Source organism: Manis pentadactyla, chromosome 1 (genome assembly GCF_030020395.1).
Source record: "Manis pentadactyla isolate mManPen7 chromosome 1, mManPen7.hap1, whole genome shotgun sequence".
Classification (NCBI taxonomy): domain Eukaryota; kingdom Metazoa; phylum Chordata; class Mammalia; order Pholidota; family Manidae; genus Manis; species Manis pentadactyla.
In genome coordinates this window covers 235,372,470-235,388,118 of record NC_080019.1, presented here as the reverse complement: position 1 = coordinate 235,388,118, position 15,649 = coordinate 235,372,470, and the positions used below count along the sequence as shown (strand labels likewise).

General features: G+C 44.8%; 1 protein-coding gene across 3 annotated transcripts in view; it reads left to right on the top strand.

Moving 5' to 3' along the window:
* The window catches only part of RBM6 (RNA binding motif protein 6), a 73,850-nt gene that overhangs the window by 17,354 nt on the left and 40,847 nt on the right, over positions 1 to 15,649 (top strand). For 2 of the 3 annotated variants that reach the window (XM_036877532.2, XM_036877533.2), the window contains exons 5-6: positions 1,103 to 1,172; positions 15,069 to 15,142. In XM_036877532.2, the coding sequence (XP_036733427.2) occupies positions 1,103 to 1,172; positions 15,069 to 15,142 (144 nt within the window). The remainder of the gene's footprint in view (positions 1 to 1,102; positions 1,173 to 15,068; positions 15,143 to 15,649) is intronic. The other variant, XM_057487388.1, reaches the window with a different exon arrangement.

The window sequence follows — 15,649 nt, the reverse complement described above, 5'->3', positions numbered from 1 at the left end:
CTCACTGAGTAAGCTTCCCGCAGTCTTACCGTCTTGTGTTACTGTAGTAGAGCAGCTGAACCAGGAGGCTGGCTTTGGCACAGTCCATAGAACTTATCAGTTTTCACCAGTTACACACGCACTCACTATGGTGAAGTTTGTAAAAAAAAAAAAAAAAAATTATGACAAATGATTGCCGTCCGAAGGCCTGATGATCATCCTTTAGGGTATGATCCAAGAGGGAGGGTTGGGTGGTATGCATGACAGTAATTTATTTATAGTAGGAAAATAACTGTGTCCTCAGGGGTGAAGAACTGGCTGACCAAAGTTGGCTGAATTTACATCAGAATTTGGTCAGGATGTCACAGAAAGAGTGAACAGTGCTCACTCTATGCGAGGCTTTGGGTGGTGCTTACAAGCAGTAGTTCGTTCAGTTATCAGAGTGTCCTCTGTATCGGTGTGCTCAGTCACGCACTCCAAATATCAAGCCCTACTGTTTGCCAAGCACTGTTCTGGGCACTGAGTGTTGGAAGGGTGAGTGTCACAGAGTCACTTGTCACTGTCCCATGGATGATGATGGAGTGGACAATGGTCCCAGGTGGTGTCACATGCTCGAGGGGACTGCCATAGAGGCTCAGCACATTGCTGGGGCAGGGCTGTTTAAGATGGGGAGTCAGAAGATAGGGGAGCCACTGAAGGGGTGCCATTGGAGCCCAGGCCTGCAGTCAAGAGAGGACTGCCCACTGGCAGATGGGGAGGAAGCGACCAGACCGCAGGTCTGGAACAACGGAGCCCAGTGCATTGTCGTGCCTAATGGATGGGGATGGGGCCTGGAGGGTCCATTGCAGATGAGCCTGAGGGGCTTGGTGCAGGCAGTCTGATGTCAGAGCTCGAGTTCTTAGCAGTTATGTTCCTCTGCCTTTTTTATATACTGGGGAAGTTTGAAATAATTACATTTTCTCATTCAGCAGTTTTTGAATGCTTGGAATGTACATGGCTTAGTTTTGCCTTTTTAAAGTAATCATAACTTTAAATTATGTAGACTAAAAACTAGTAGGGGACATATAATATTCACTATTTGATTATAATTTGTATCATTAGTATAAACACCATATTCCTGCAGATTCTTAACGCCTTCCGGAGCCCTGATGGCAGGCCTGCCAAGGACTTGCGGTTGAAGGAGTGTGACACAGGTGAGTCTCTGCACGTGCATGCAGCCTTGGGCTAGTGAAGGTCTTTGTCAGATGTCTGCATCATGTTCTACTTAAAACTTTTTTAAGAAACCACAGTTAAGATTTTCAGAAGCCTCCTGTCGGTGCCTTCAAATATCAGCCCGCTTTAGTCTTAGCCGTGGTTCTTTGTGGCTGTTTGTCCATGCGTGGGCCATGAGGATGCATGTTCCAGCTCTTCTGAGCGCCACTGAGCTAGACAGTGAGTGTTGCAGCATTTGTCCCTGAATATATTTTAATAATTAAGTAATTAAACTTGCTGTTTATGTTCTTCTGTGGTAGATTGAATTTGAACCTACTAGGATTTAATAAACTTTTGTATGTAAAATTTTACATTTCATGGCTTCAGTGTAAAGTTTACAACTTTCCAGAGCAATTGTGCAAATTAGTGGTTTCTTGAATTTTCAGTCTTGCTCTGAGAATGGAGTTCTGCAGCAGCTATTCTTTTGAAGTCCATTATTAAACCCAGAAGAGCTTTCTCCTTGACCTCTATTCTGTGGTCTGAACTGCAGATTAAATTTAGCATATTCTGGTATTTTAGAGTACCAAGTTTGGTCAGTTCCTTCAAATCTTACTACAGAAAAAGCAGTCAGAAGTGAATCATTCCAGGTATTCACTCATTTTTTTTAGGACTACATAATATGAAATGGTTTAAAAATGAAGGTGATCTTTAAGTGGTTTATTTTGCAGAATTTTAAATTGAAGAAACTAGAACATTATCAGTATCTTCAAAGAGCTTAGAATTTTAGTAATACAAGTTAAAAAAAACTAAGTTAGAGCATGCTGTATTTTTGAGGATATAATTTGCTTTTAAGCAATTTACTGTGAATGAAATTTTTGGTAACTAGATCGCTGCTTCTTCTCATTGGTTCTGTGGAGGGAAATAGCCACAGAAATAAATTTTTGTGCTTTCTATAATCTGGTATTTGTGTCAAGTCCAGAAGTATTTTTTCTATAATTTGAGAACAAACTCAGAAGCATTATTTCTCAGAAAGCTAATTATTTCTTTGATTTAAAAGCACCTACTCTGAATTTGTGGAAACATGACTGAGAGTAGTCATGTTGTCCTTACATATTCACATCTTTTTTGTGTGCATAAGTCTCATACACACTTTCTTGGTCCACTGTTATCTTTGGGAACTAAAAGTAGAATTTATAGGCTGCAGTTCCTTTTTCACTGATAGGGCAGTAACCTCAGCTTGATTTTGTTTCATGTACCATGCTTTCATTAAATCGTGGTATATTTAGGAGACAGAGTTGTCATGACATTTTACATAGCAATTTTAACTCTTCATTTCTTGTACTCATTACCTTTATATTTACAGTGTCAGATTTCTTAGCAGAATAAAAGTTATATTAATGTGTAGGGTCCACAGGGGAAGTTCTTAAGGTTGTTGGCTGTTGTAGCTATTACACTTGTAATTGGAAGACTCTGGACATTGATATAAATTGGAAATCACTCAGGACAGTGGGAGAAATAGCGTGTGTACGTGCACACATTTTTCTGGAAATGCAGGCCTTGGCATTTCATTATATGAAATGATAGTGTGTTAAACAGAGATGTGTGTGTGTGTGTACATGCATATGCATATATATATATGGTTCTTCTTTTAGTGAAAGGATTGGATTACCATGGAGTCCCATGTTATCTATACCACATCTCTGTATGGCAGGTAGAATGAACTTCTGGAAATAACAGATCATGTTTTACACCCATGCCTAAAATCCTCTCTCAGCCTTCTGCTCACTTGGAAGAAATTCCCAGCTCCTTGTTCTGACGTAGTCCTGCACGAGCAGGCCCGTGGCTGCCGGTCTGCTCTTCACCTCTCTTGTCTTGCTCGGCCTCACTCAGCCCCTCTCATCCCCGCCCGGCACAGACTGCCTTTTCCATGGGCCTCTGCACTGCTCTTCCCTCACACCCTCACTTGTCTTTTGAGGCTCACCTCTTGGCTTCAGCTCCGCCTCCCAGACGCCTCGCCTCCCCACGCAGTCTGAAAATCTCTGCCCAGTCCCTTTCCGTTGCATCCTCTTGGTCACTGTGGGGCTTGTCGCTTTGACGTTTTCCTCAGCTGTGTTAGGTCTTATCCCTCCCACTAGAGCAGTGCCTCCGTGACAGCAGGAGCCTAGCGTGCCTTGTACCCTTCTGTTCCCCCAGTGGTTGGCCCTCTGCCAGCCCCTGCCAGGTTCCCAGTGCACAGGCAGTGAGTACCTGTGGTGTATGGGAAGAGTCACGTGACAGGGCCACTGAGGGGTCACAGCGGCGCGTGCTGCACACCTGCTGCAGACTATGCCTTGGGACAGTCAGATGTCCTGAGAACTCGAACATTTGCTTGTTGAAAGATTCTGTGTGACTCTCGGTAGAAAAAAGTGACTGTTATACATAGCAGTCAGTTTTTTTTAGGCTGTGTGATAACCTGCAAAGCCCATGCCGGATGGACATTGCTTGTCAGGAGGGGATGGTGAGTAGAGTTCGTCCTTTTTGCTGCTGTAACGGGGAGCCAGTCTGCAGCAGGAAAGATTAGTGCCTGCTCACCGACTGCAGTCATTGTCAGGTTAACTTTTGTCTCATTTAGAAGCATGTTAGCGCAGAGCCACAACTTTTATCCAAATCTGTGGGGTCAGATGAGTGTGTGAACTTTTTGAACATAGAAAGGTAATGCAGTACATGGATTATCTATAAATTGTAGCCCCCAGTGAGATGTACATCAGACATAATAATACTTCTGCCTCAAAATGTGTGAATATTTTCAGTAAGAGGACTAAATAAAGACTTCGAAAATAGTCAGTGTAGTGTAGATCAGGATTTGTCTCCAAATTTGACTTCACTGAAAACTTACCAAAAAACTTGACAATTAGGGGCATTTTGGATTTTGGAATTGTAGACAAGGTAATGTGAGCCTACTGTGTTATGTGTATTGAGTTTTTCTTTTGCTGTTTGAAACTATAACCCCATTAGGTGTAAATTACCTTGAGTTACATGATTATATTCCTGGGGAGAGGATCAGGAGTGAACTGTCTTTGGTGCTGGACAAACTGCTATAAACATACACTGAAACACTGCTCAGCAGTAAAAAGGAGGAAGCTACTCATGCATCTGGCAACCTGATGAACCTCAGAGGCATTATGCCGAGTGAAAGAAACAGACACAAAAGGCTGCGTGTGCCATACAGAGGAAGGAAGTACTGGCGCACGCTGCTGCTGGATGAGCCTCGGAAACAAGCTCAATGAAAGGAGCAGACACAGGAGACCGCATACTGTATGACGTGTCCAGAGCAGGCATGTCCCTAGCAACAGAAAGCAGAGGAGGTAGTTTGGTATTTGCCTGGGGCTGAAGGAGAGAGAACTGGTGTGAGGGGGTGGGCTGCTTGTTGGGTGCAGGTTTCCCTGTGGGGTAATGGAAGTGCCTTCCTAACCAGAGAGTGGTGGTGCTTGCGTAACATTGTGAATGTACTTAATGCCACTGATTTATATACTTTAGAATAGTTAATGTAGTACATTTTATGTTATGTATATCTGATCATACATTTTATTTATTACATATTTTTATTTTTTATTAAGGTATTATTGATATACACTCTTATGAAGGTTTCACATGAAAAAACAATGTGGTTAATACATTTACCCATATTATCAAGTCCCCACCCATACCCCAATGCAGTCACTGTCCATCAGTGTAGTAAGATGCCACAGATTCTGATCTTAAAAAAGACTACATACTCTTTTATTCCATTTATGTGACATCTGGAAAAGGCAAAATTATAGGAATAGAAAATAGTGGCTGTCAGCGTGTTGGGGAGGGGCTGACTGTAAGATATAAGCATGTGGGACTTTGGGTAGAAATGAGCTGTTCTATCTTAGTTGTAATAGTGGTTTATCAGTTAAATTCACTGAAGTTGGCCACTGTGGGTTATATGAGAGAACATCCTCATTCTTAGGAAATACATGCAAGTCTTTAGGAGTAAAGGGCCATGATTTATATGCGGTTTTTGCTCATATGATTTAGAAAAAAATATCTGATATATATGGAGAAGGGAGGAAGAGAGTGATGGTAGACACAACAATGGGAGCAAGAGGTGAATCTGGGTGAAGGGCATATGAGTGTGTTCTTTGTACTATTCTTGCAACTTTTTTGTGACTTGAATATTATTTCCAATAAAACATTGGAAAACTAACATAAAGCTGATGTATTTTGTTTTTAAATGGTCAGCAGAAACCTTGCAAGATACAGGCTACAGTGAACAGCCTCTGTTAACATGTAAACTAGCCGTGATTCCCAGAGCGGGTGCTGGACTGGCAGTGTCAGTTCCACCTCGGAACGTGTTAGAAGTCAGATAGATTCTCAGGCCCCACCCTATACGTAGTGAATTAGAAACTGGGGCGGGGCCTGGTGGTCTCTTCCAGCAAGTCCTCCTTGTGCTTTGGATGTACCCTGAGTTGGAACTGCTCCCTTAGATTGACTGTTTATATTCTTTGTCCTAGAGCTTTCCCACAGCTCAAAGGAGGCCTGGTAAGCAGGTGGACCCTCTCTGGGTAGACAAGGCCAATGATGCTGTACCTTAGAAGCCCTTGGTGAGCACATCCGTGTCCTTCCTGGCTGCTGCCGGGCCTGCTCTGCAGAGTGGGGAAGAGCTGGAGGGTCGTTAGGGTCAGTTCACACCCTCAGTCACTCTTTCTGTTCCTCCCGAGGCCTTGGGGTGGTTGGTTAGGGTCCTTCCATGCCCTCAGTTGCCCCTTCTGTTTATGTAACGACTTCCTCCGAAGGCCTAGGGATGGTTGCACATGTCCTCATCCCCGCAGTGTGTCTGTGACATGTGAACACAGACAGAATTGCTCTGCTTTCCAGTGGGACTTGCCAACCACACAGCAAATAAGCTAGCTGTGATGTTTTTTCCCAAAGGAATCTGTATCATTTAAGCAAAAGGGGGACAGCTTCTGGATTATGTTTCCTAAGAAGTCTGGGGCATAGGAATTAACTTTGTATGGTGACTGAAGTGTTACAGAAGTGTCTTAGTGGTGTTTCCTTAACCAGAATTGCAAAGTTAGAAGGATAACAAGGTGATGTTAGGAAGAAGCAGTATCTTGCTTAGATTCATCCAGTGTTCATATGGTGAATGGGCAGTTTCTGTGGCCCTGGGAAGGAAATTTCTTCTTAGAAAGGGAGCATTTGCAGTGACCAGATCATTTGGTCTCCTTCCCTGGTACTTTGGGTATACCAAAAGTGGCATTGTGCCAGAGGCCCAGTACCCTCCACGTTTATTCGGGTAATAGGCGCATATCCTTTCATTTTTTACAGTTGAAACGGTTTGAGTTTTTACCTCCATGCTGATAAAACAGAAGTGCCTTCCTTAATAAAAGAGCAGAAAGTCGGGGAGGATCTTTCCACTTAGGGACAGAAATGAGTTGTGAGGTGAACTGATTCAGATGATGTGGAATGCGCAGTTGACAGTATCCCAAACTGAGTAGCTGAGGACACAACAGCTTAACATATAAAAGAAAAAATACATTATAGTTGGAAAATGCAAATACACATTTTTGTGGTATTTTTTGGCATTTACAGAAGAGACAAATATTTGTAGTCAGGGAAGACTGACCATAGGCTCCTCACAAAATACCCATTTACATGTCACATCTCTGAAACTGCAGAGGGTGGTATGTGGTGGTGTCCACAGGTTTGGTACCACATCTGGGGAGGATGTTTACAGATAAGCCTTAAGGAAAGGTGCTAAGCTGTGGAAATAAGACTGCCTGGGAAGCGGAGTGGCCCTTTTTAGGGCCAGGCCTGTGACTGAATGGATAACGCCACCTAGAGGAGAACCTGTGGTACAGTGCTGTGCCCAGGGGAGCCGGGGAGAGTGGTGGTAACGGGACTGATTGAATCATGGGGATGACCTGGGATTTGCCTTAATTATTTCATTTTTAAGCTTCCGACCCCAAAGACTTTGAATAGAAGGTTCTGTGAGAGAGTGTGGGTGTTTTGTGACCCTTCCCCTCATTCTAAGGGATTACTTCTCATACTAGAGAGATTACCTTGTGTGGATCCTCAAATGGAGAACATGGCTGGGCACCTCCAGCAGAGACATGAGTGCATTGTCTCTGATCATGATGTATTTTGAACCTTGTTAGGCGGTGTGGAGCTTTCTGCAGAATAGGGGCTCACAGGGCTGTTGGAAGTAACAGCTCAAGGTCCCTGCAGGCTTTACAAGGGCACTGAGGCCCTCAGTCTCGGCGTCTAAAGGGGGTGGGAATTTAGTTCTGCCAGCTAGTGAGGGGCAGCTGCAGAGAATACAAGTGTCTTTCAGATTTTGGTCAGGGCTGGGCACTTCTGAGGGTTTGCTGTTGACTTTAACGTGGAATCCCAGTGTTGTGTGGGAAAGCAACACTTTAAGATTGCTGGTTTAACAACTAAAGCAGACTTTTCCTTTCAGATAGTTACCTTTCCTGACACCTAAGATGGAGTCAATTTTCTGTCCTGGGAACTGACTCATTCTTCAGCTTAGGCTTCTTTGTTGAAAGCCCAAAGCCAGCAAGGATGGCTAGCAGTAGTTGCAGCCCTGGTAAGGGGGTTTTAATTGGCCTCCCGGCATGACACCTTACTTGGGGCAGTGGGGTGTGGAGTCTCATCTAGATCTGAGAGTGGGGTGTGTTCACGAGCCAAGGAGTCTTGGGTCAGAACCAGGGCCACCCACATGGTGGGTTGGGCTGGGCAGGCTGTAGTGCTGGAGGCATCTCACTGCACCACACATGCTGTAGAACAGCTCGCTGCTTTGGGAACATAGCAGGGCAATGATGGCAGGTGTGTCCTCTTCACCTTCCCCAGCTCTCCAACATGGGGTGTGTCTGAACTCGGTTCACAGTTCCGTCTGGGTGCCACCCCCCTGAGTCCCGTGCTCTTCTCCAGGGGGAGCTGGTCAAAGTGTGAGTGTTGCAGACTGCCAGTCGTCTGACCTTTCTCTGGAGGCTAGTTCTCTCCTGGAATTGGTGAGTGGCTGAGCCAGTGCCATCTGCTGTTATCCTAAACAAACTTCTAGCTCAGAAGCCACCATCTTTGTGGAACTTTCCAGAGTTGTCCCTTTTTTGCACTAGGGCCAAAGCAGTGGGAAAAAAATGTTCATGGGCTGTATTTTTCTTCCCAGTCAAAATGAAAATAGCTTTGTGGCTTTTGGGAGGAACAGGTTCCTGGAAATCAGTGAGGGAATTCATCTCTGCTCAGATGTTAACAGCAGGGCACACGTGAGAAGCAGCAACACAGAGCAGCCGTCAGACCGCTGGTCCCAGTACTGCTTTATAATGGAAGCATGGGGTGCTGAGGCGCACTGTCTCGTGCTCCCCTGAAACCACCCACGCAGGAGCGGCTGTCCTTGCTGCTTGGCCTGTGGGGTAGCCGCAGCCCCAGGGGTGGGGCCTGGCTGAGAACACGGGGCATGTTAGCTGCGGCCTCTGCGTGTGCACTGAACTGCACAAGTAGCTTCCCCGTGTGCTGCTCTGTGGAGACACTTGTCAGAGTTGCTGGGCCTTGACTCGAGTGTGGTCGTGTGCCCGGGAGCACGCTGGTGCGGGGGTTACAGGAATGAAGAGGCCTCCCCCACACCCAGGCCCTCTCTTAACCTGGGGTCGCCCCCCGCATGGCTGTTCGCTGCAGCCTCAGTGCCGCCCTCATGGGTGATCCTTGGACCACGCCTGCATTGTTCCTCCTGCCAGGCTCGAGTGTTCTTGGCGGGGGAAGAAAGCAGATCTGCAAAGGTTACTCCTGATGGTTGCTCTGGGGTTTATTTTGTTTGTTTTAAAGTGAATAAAAATTGAACTAGATCATTGGCTCTGCAAAGAAAAATGTTCCTAGATAAATACATCCTGGGGATGTGATGTGCAGCATGGTGACAGTAGTTAACAATACTGTATTGTGTATTTGAAAGTTGCTCAGAGAGTAGGTCTTTTTTTTTTTTTTTATTAAGGTATCATTGATATACACTCTTATGAAAGTTTCACATAAAAAACAGTGTGGTCATGGGGACTTGATAAGGGGGGGAATCTAGTAACCACAGTGTTGCTCATGTAATTGTATATTAATGATACCAAAATAAAATAACAAATGAAAAAATTAAATTAAAAAACAAACAGTGTGCTTACACATTCACCCATATTATCAAGTCCCCCATACCCTATTGCAGTCACTGTCCATCAGCGTAGTGAGATGCCACAGTCACTACTTGTCTTCTCTGTGCTGCACTGTCTTCCCCGTGACCCCCACACCATGTGTACTGATCACAATAGCCCTCAACCCCCTTCTCCCTCCCCACCCTCCCCTTGGTAACCACTAGTCCCTTTCTTGGAGTCTGTGAATCTGCTGCTGTTTTGTTCCTTCAGTTTTGCTTTGTTGTTATACTCCACAGATCATTTGGTACTTCCAGAGAGTAGATCTTAAGAGTTCTCATCGCAAGAAGAAAAAGTTTATAACTGTGGTGATAGATGTTAACTAAGCATTGTGATTGTTATGCAGTATGAAAGTGTACCAGATCAATATGTTGTACAACTATAATACAGTGTTACATGTCAATTATATATCAATTTTTTGTCAAGATATATATACATATCAATTTTTTAAAAAAATTGTTCCCTTTTCAGACTTATGTAGCATCTTGAGGTGTTCCGTGCGTGTCTACTTGTCTCCTTCCGTCAGACTAAGCTGTGTGAGGACAAGGACATGCCCCTCCACTCTGCTTATGTAGCATAGTTCATGTCACTGTGATCAAAGTGAATTGAGTAAGGATGATAATTTCTAACAAATGATATCCTGGGCCTAGAGAACCATCATCAGGATGAAGTGACCCTAGGATTAATTTTGGACTTTGAAAACTACTTAAAAATACAAACTAAATAAATTAAATTTTTAAAAAACAGTTGGCCTGGATGGAGAACTACATGAACTAGAGATGTGCATTTTTCAGAAATTTAGCAAGTTATCACCAAGTACATCTTGTTCCCTGTTTTCTTACAAGCCAGCAACCCTGATATGCACAATTGGGCAGGGAGAGAAGTGAAAGTGCTTGTAAGATACCAGCGTGATGGCTTCATGAGTGCCAAACGCCACTCTTCTCAGATGGTAGTTTGACATATAAGCCAAATACCTTCCTACTTCTTGTAGAAAAAGCTGCAGGTGTATATTCACTGGAGGTTTTAGCCGAGCAGAGTATGTGTTGGAAACCTTACACACAGGCCTCCTTTGTTGTATTCCCACTGCTAGAAATTCAGGTGCGTGGACATCCTGTTTGACTTTTGCTAAAATCTCTAACTTTACTTTTCTCCGAAAAACCTATGTCCCCAGTGAACTGAAATTAGGAAAACAAGACCTACAGAACCAAGCCCTCCTGAATCACTTCATGGTACTTTTTATATTCATAATGATTAGTTCCCACAGGAGTAATGCTCCTTGTTTAGAGAGGGGAAACAATCTGTGTTTTCTTTTCCCTCAGAGATACCCAATAAAATAAAGAAATCTCTCTCCCATCTGCCCACGTCCTTTCAAATACTGATTCCTTTTTACATTTGTAGTTGGCATGTATATTCTGAGCTTAGTCAAAGTCAGCCAGTCCTCTCCTAAAGGGAAGTTCAGCCGGACTTGTTTACCTTAGGTGGGTTTTCCTAGATCAGTTTGAATATGGGTCTGCTCGTCTCATTGCCTAAATAAATATGACTGCGTAATTGTTAGAAAAACCAGGGTTGGTTGTAGACTAACAGTGGACTTGGACACTTGGGGGTGGTCCATCAGCATCACGGAGTCAGCTTTTCTGTGGGCAGGGACTTAAGAATTAACTCTGCATTGGATATTATTTATCAGGGTTGTTTCTGTTTCTTGTTCCCCCTTAAGCACCTGGTTAGCTTTTATCATAGATACTTTTCCTGTGAACAGGCACCCACATGGTTAATGAAGATGGAGAAGAACTGACATTTTAATATTACCTTGATATTCCTTCTCTTGCCCTGCTCTCATCCTTCTCAGCTGCCAAAAAAAGTGTCTGAAGCATTCACATTTCTATGGGAAACCTGTCATTCAGGTTAGAAAGTGGAGTAAGGCCTGCTTTTTAATAGTCACGTAAGAAAGTCGAAGGATGCACCAGCCTAGCAGGCTTCCTGTCAGTGTGTGGTGGTGGGAGCACCAGGCAATCAGAGAGACCTCTGGGTACTTGTTTTAGGGTAGAATCTACCTGTGACGCTGTTAACACTGAGTTTACCATTTTAATGATTCCATGTGGCTCCTAGCAATTCTCAGTGTCGGTTTGGTTGGTCCTTTCCAGAATGTTTAGGTCTTTGGGTGGGATGTCTTCTGTGTCTACTAGAATTTTTTCTGTGCATTACAAAATCACATTTGAGAGGTAAAGAAAAATGTTCCTTATTCTACTGTAACAATACAACCATAGTAATCATTTTTATGTAGTTGTGTTACATCATTTTCAGATTTTGTAAATCCACTGAGCTTGCTCAAGCCCTTTCCCCTGTCCCACATTCATCTTCCCTCTCACAGAGTGAGCATGAGAGGTGGGGTGTGACTTGATAATGGCTTCATAGGCCCCTGTTTGCAAGTTTCTCTGAGCGTGAGCGTTCACATGCTGGCTCTCACTGTGTTATTCAAAGAGATGAATTGTAGTTGTCATCCATCATGGCCCTTAAACGCACACCCACCCCTTCATCTGTGTCAGCCTAAAGAACAGCCACCTGCTGGAAAGCCAGAGGCAGGAATGGCAGTGCGAGGCTTCCTGTACTGAGAGGCGGTGTGTCTTTTGCCTTGGGTTGGCGTGGCCGAGTGTGGTCGTGACAGTGCGTGGATCGCACCTCATCTGCTGAGTTTAGTCTCTAACCTCTGAGTTAGGTGCAGCTTTGTGGTATTTAATTCCAGTCCTTTCTCTGTGCACATTTCATGTAATTGTTCTCATTTTTAAAGCTTTCAAAATATCCTATAGTATACTCTGTCAAGAAGCTTGCCGTACTGTCATTTTTATAGCCATCAACTCTGACAAGACTTCTGAGTTCCCGTCTTTGGGAGGCATTTCGGCAGCCAGGCCAGGCGGGCCCTGGGCAGAAACGCTTCCTCACTGTCCGCCGGGGCTCTGCCGCGACTGTCTGAGAGTGAGGGGCCCCACCGCTGCGGATCTCAGCGTCTTACCTGTAGCTGTGGTCCCATCTGCACTCAGCCACTTGGGCCCTTTCTGTCACCGGGCTCTGTGGAGCTTGGAGTCCCAGTGACTTGTACCAGTCTGGGATCTTCTGAAAGGGGAAGAGGCTACACAGTGTAGTGCATCTGCACCTGGACTGCCCGGGTTTGCAGCCTAGATTGAGACTTAATCATTGAGGTGATTTTGAGCAAATTGCTTATTCTTTCTTTGCCTGCTTCCCCATGAGTAAAATGAAGTGAATAATATTTACCTCTAGGGTAGTCTTATGAGAATTAAATCAGTCTGTGTAATGTGTTTAGAATACAACCTTGCACCAACAAGTGTGTGTAAATATTACTTAGTATCATCATCCATTTTGTCAATTCCTGAAACTTCTTGAAGTACAACCATGAGTCTTGGAGACACAAAATGCCTGGGATCGAGATTAGGTACTTTTTTAATTAAAAATTTTTTTAAGTTTTACATATTATAATTAATCGTTGAGTTTCTTGAAGTTATTATTTACTAGCTAAAGTTTCAGGCAGAAGAAACTGAATGTTGTGAATTCAGTACTACATCTGGAGCACATTGTCACCTTGCAGTATTTCGGAGCCAGTGTACAGAGATGCTGTCTGGTGCTCAGAGTGTCTCCTGCGGACTGTGTCTTTTTCTCCCCAGTGACCTTGGTAACAAAGTCAGTTTGTCTTTCAGCGAAGAATGAATGTTGTCACGAGTTTTCTCTCCCTCTACGTGCGTTCCTCTGGGCCGCAATAGTTACTTAGGTACAGAAAAGAACCTCAGGGCTTTGCCCATTTGGTGTCCATTCCCTGTGGTTTTCATTTTGGTGGCTGCAGAGAGGGCTGCCTTCCACACACCTGGCCACTCCTTTGACATGTTCTGTAGAGGACACAGCATGCTAAGAGCACACCTGCTTGTGCCATGGCTGCCCTTCCCGACGGGGCACATGCATCTGAGTGTGTGCAGGCGTCATGTGGTGATAAAAGTTGCTTCTGCCTTTCTCCAGTGTTTCTCAAGAGCGTCCAGAGCCCCTACGCCATGCAGAACGTTTCACGTAGGAGATTTTGGCTGAGTTTGAGCCAGAAAATCCACTTGAAGGGAATTAAGTAACAAAACAGTTTACATTGTTAATAGGACATACACAAATGCATACAGTGTTTCTCTAAAGCAGTTTCATTTCTCCAAAAAGTTACTAATCAGGGGACTGATTTTGTGATAAATTTAAACAGAGGTTTTAATCTGTGTTGGTCAAAGATGTGAAATCAGATAGAAAATCTGTGTCTCAGCCTGAGGTGGTGCTGCGATTTCTCATAGCTTTCTGTCTTTCTTCCTGCTCATTTCCTAAAATTCAAATCAAGAATCAGCCTATATACCATTACATGTAATATTTCATAACGAACTTGAAGCACTTAACAAACCTAAAGTCACAGCCTTACTACTGTCATCATAAAATACTTTTGGCCTTCATCCCATGTGACTAGGAATCCAACTCAACTCACCCAGTTCAGATTGTTTTTAAGTTACATTTCTACTACCCTGGTGGTGGTGTTTTTGGCTTAGGTTTGGCCTTTGGTCCCTTGAGTCAATGATACCAGTTTCCTGTTATATATAGTTTGTGCTCAAGATTGTCCTAGGTTTCAGTGGTGTTTCTCTTTCTCTCAGTCTTGCTCCTCATGTGAACAAGTCACATCTTTTTCTTGCTATTCCATTTGCACAGTTTTGCTCGTAAAGATGGGCTTTATCCTGCAGGGCAGTGGAGGAAGCCTGGAAACCACCTGTGGAGCATTGCCTGGACAGGTGTAGTTTTGTGGTCGTGTGGTGTCAGCATCAGGGAAGTTACAGGATGGCTTGTGTTAGGGCTCAGCAGCCTGTAAATCCCATGACTTCCAAGCCTCATGGGTCATGAGCGCTCAGGAGAAAGGTGAAGGGTGCCCTGTAACTCAAATGCTATGCGTGCAGTTCTTGAACATGTACCGATGGCTACCGACTGCTGTCTGTCCCAGAGCCTGCCCCACTGCCGGCCTCTGTGCAGGCCACGGTTTGAACCCAGCCTTTTGCACTTATTAATGCTTTTATACCTTCTTCCTGTCATAAAGATTTTAACTGGTTTATGACCTGAGTTGAAACAAGACAAAAACAGGAGGCCTGAAGTGGTCTGTGCCCTGGCAACCAGAAACCTCTGGTAATGTCCAGACAGAATAGTTGCCTCAGTTTGTCAGCACTCCTATCTCTGAAGGTGGTTTCTACTTGAAAAGTGGTTACTGCTAACATAGCTCTGGGCAGTTGCTTCTCCTTCCTCTCTCGGGATGCATTCTCCCCCCACCCCCCAGATAACCTTCCTGTTCTTGTTGACTTTCTTTTTCCAGTTTGTGGTTAAAATGTTTCAGGTCCCCACTCGAACCCTCTGTGGGACTACCCGATTCTGGGCACCCTCACCAGATCATCAGTGTTAAAGAGGGGAAAGGGTCTCATTTAAGAAAAACGCCCTTTTGGAATGACTCTCAAAGTCCAGAAACATCCAGACTTTCCTTCAGGACATGTTTCCATTTGGGGTAGCAGCTTTGCCTAGTAGAGGGGAGGGAGGGACTTGTTGGGAGGGCTTGTGTTTAAGGGGTTCAGAAACAGGGGATATAAGTGTGTCTTTTGTGTTTTCAAGGCACTAACACCACTCCCGTCTGTATTTAAATGCTGTCCCCAGGTTGCGACTATGGCTATGTCTGCGTGGAGTTTTCACTCTTGGAAGATGCCATCGGATGCATGGAGGCCAACCAGGTTGCTTTATACTTCGGTCAAATGATGCTGGAAGGATCTATTTTTTATGTATGGGGTAGGAGGGTTTCAAATGATTCACCTCTGAAGAGGTACTGGAAGTTTCTATTTGGAGCACACCATGTTCCAGCCACAGAGCAGCTGTGAGGAGAAGCTTTGGAAGAGGCTGGGGAGGTGTCTCTAGAAGAGCTAGTGGCAGACACAAGAGTATGCTTTACAAACTGGGGCCAGTTGCATTCGGACTGGATCCCTGAGATGGTAGATGGAGCACAGTGACAGGGCCTGAGTGCTGCCCTTCGGAGTGTGACTGGGATGGGGGTCCTGGTGCACAGGGCGACCCTTGGCTGGCTGGGGCCTCACAGATCTACGGCCCAGACCACTGACGGCGGCCACCGCGGCACTCAGGTCCTGCCTGCATGTGCCGCTTCCATGGGGCCACTGGGAAGAGGAGGGGGGATGGATTGTTCCAAGCCTGTTGTGTTCACCACGGTTCTTTGCAAAGTGGTTTTG